The sequence below is a fragment of the Opisthorchis viverrini genome (genome assembly GCF_000715545.1).
Source record: "Opisthorchis viverrini unplaced genomic scaffold opera_v5_331, whole genome shotgun sequence".
In the NCBI taxonomy this organism is placed as follows: Eukaryota; Metazoa; Platyhelminthes; class Trematoda; order Opisthorchiida; family Opisthorchiidae; genus Opisthorchis; species Opisthorchis viverrini.
Window position 1 is genome coordinate 579,623 of NW_008751977.1, and position 940 is coordinate 580,562.

The 940-nt window shown below is 52.1% G+C and overlaps 1 protein-coding gene across 1 annotated transcript in view; it reads right to left on the reverse strand.

Annotated features, from left to right (window-relative positions):
* Nucleotides 1–910, reverse strand: part of T265_15009 (hypothetical protein) — a gene marked incomplete at both ends in the record, with an annotated part of 22,345 nt that extends 21,435 nt beyond the window's left edge. Inside the window, one exon of the mRNA XM_009176182.1 lies at nt 69–910. Within this exon, the coding sequence (XP_009174446.1) occupies nt 69–910 (842 nt within the window). The remainder of the gene's footprint in view (nt 1–68) is intronic.
* Between the last annotated feature and the right edge of the window lie 30 nt (nt 911–940).

Below are 940 nucleotides of genomic sequence, written 5' to 3' on the forward strand. Positions count from 1 at the left end.
CACCCTGTCAGCTCCTAGCTGCTATATCAACCAAATGAAACCTGGGGGCTCAGCTACTACAACGACACCCAAGTCTAGACAAGAGCAGCTGAAAAGCGAGGGCTGGTAATGATGATGATGTGACGAAAACCTTGTCGACCTGGAATATACAGATGATACCGTTCTCGTCTTCCAAGAGGAGAAGGCATAGGTGTTTTTCAATGAAGTGACCAGAGTAATCCCCCTGTTTTGGTATGCACTTTGCACCCACAAAGTGTAAGGTCATCCTCATGGACACGCAGTCACTGAACACGCCACTTACAATCCAGGGGAGACACTCGAAGTTGTGGAGCGTTTCACGTACATTGGACGTTGTATTAATTACGATTGCAGTGTGCCAGGTGAGGTCAATGCACGAATCCGCAAGGCGCGGGTTGCGTTTGCTATGTACTGCGCATGCCAAACCATGGTTTGCCGAAGAGAATCCTGCTTTTCGTGCCCAATAAAGAGTGGAGGAATAGGAGAGGGGTGGCCAACCATTAACCAGAGGAGTATGAAAGAGATTACAAAACGTTTGAGTGCTGTCGGTTCTACGCGCCTCCCAGGATAGGGGCTGCGTGATCCCCACTGCGTCTGGTTGGAAGCGCTGAACCCAACCTAAAGCTGCCACCTTGACGTGGTGGCCAGGCGTGAGTGCTGCAATGATCTCGCTAGCTACACTGGCTGGAACTTGGTTCCACAAGGTACAACCATGCCAGGAAGGCCAAAGGGGAGCAGCCAGATCAAGAGCAGCGAGACCCCGCACTAGGAGTAATCGTGGTACGAGGCGGTCTGGCGGTAAAGTCGTACTGTCCCCTGCGACAGGAGTGTGAAGGCAGTAAGGTGTTTCCCCCAGGGGACCAGCATGTCCATATTTATGGAAGCAGCGATGCTGCCTTCCCCCGAAAAAGGACGGGTTAGA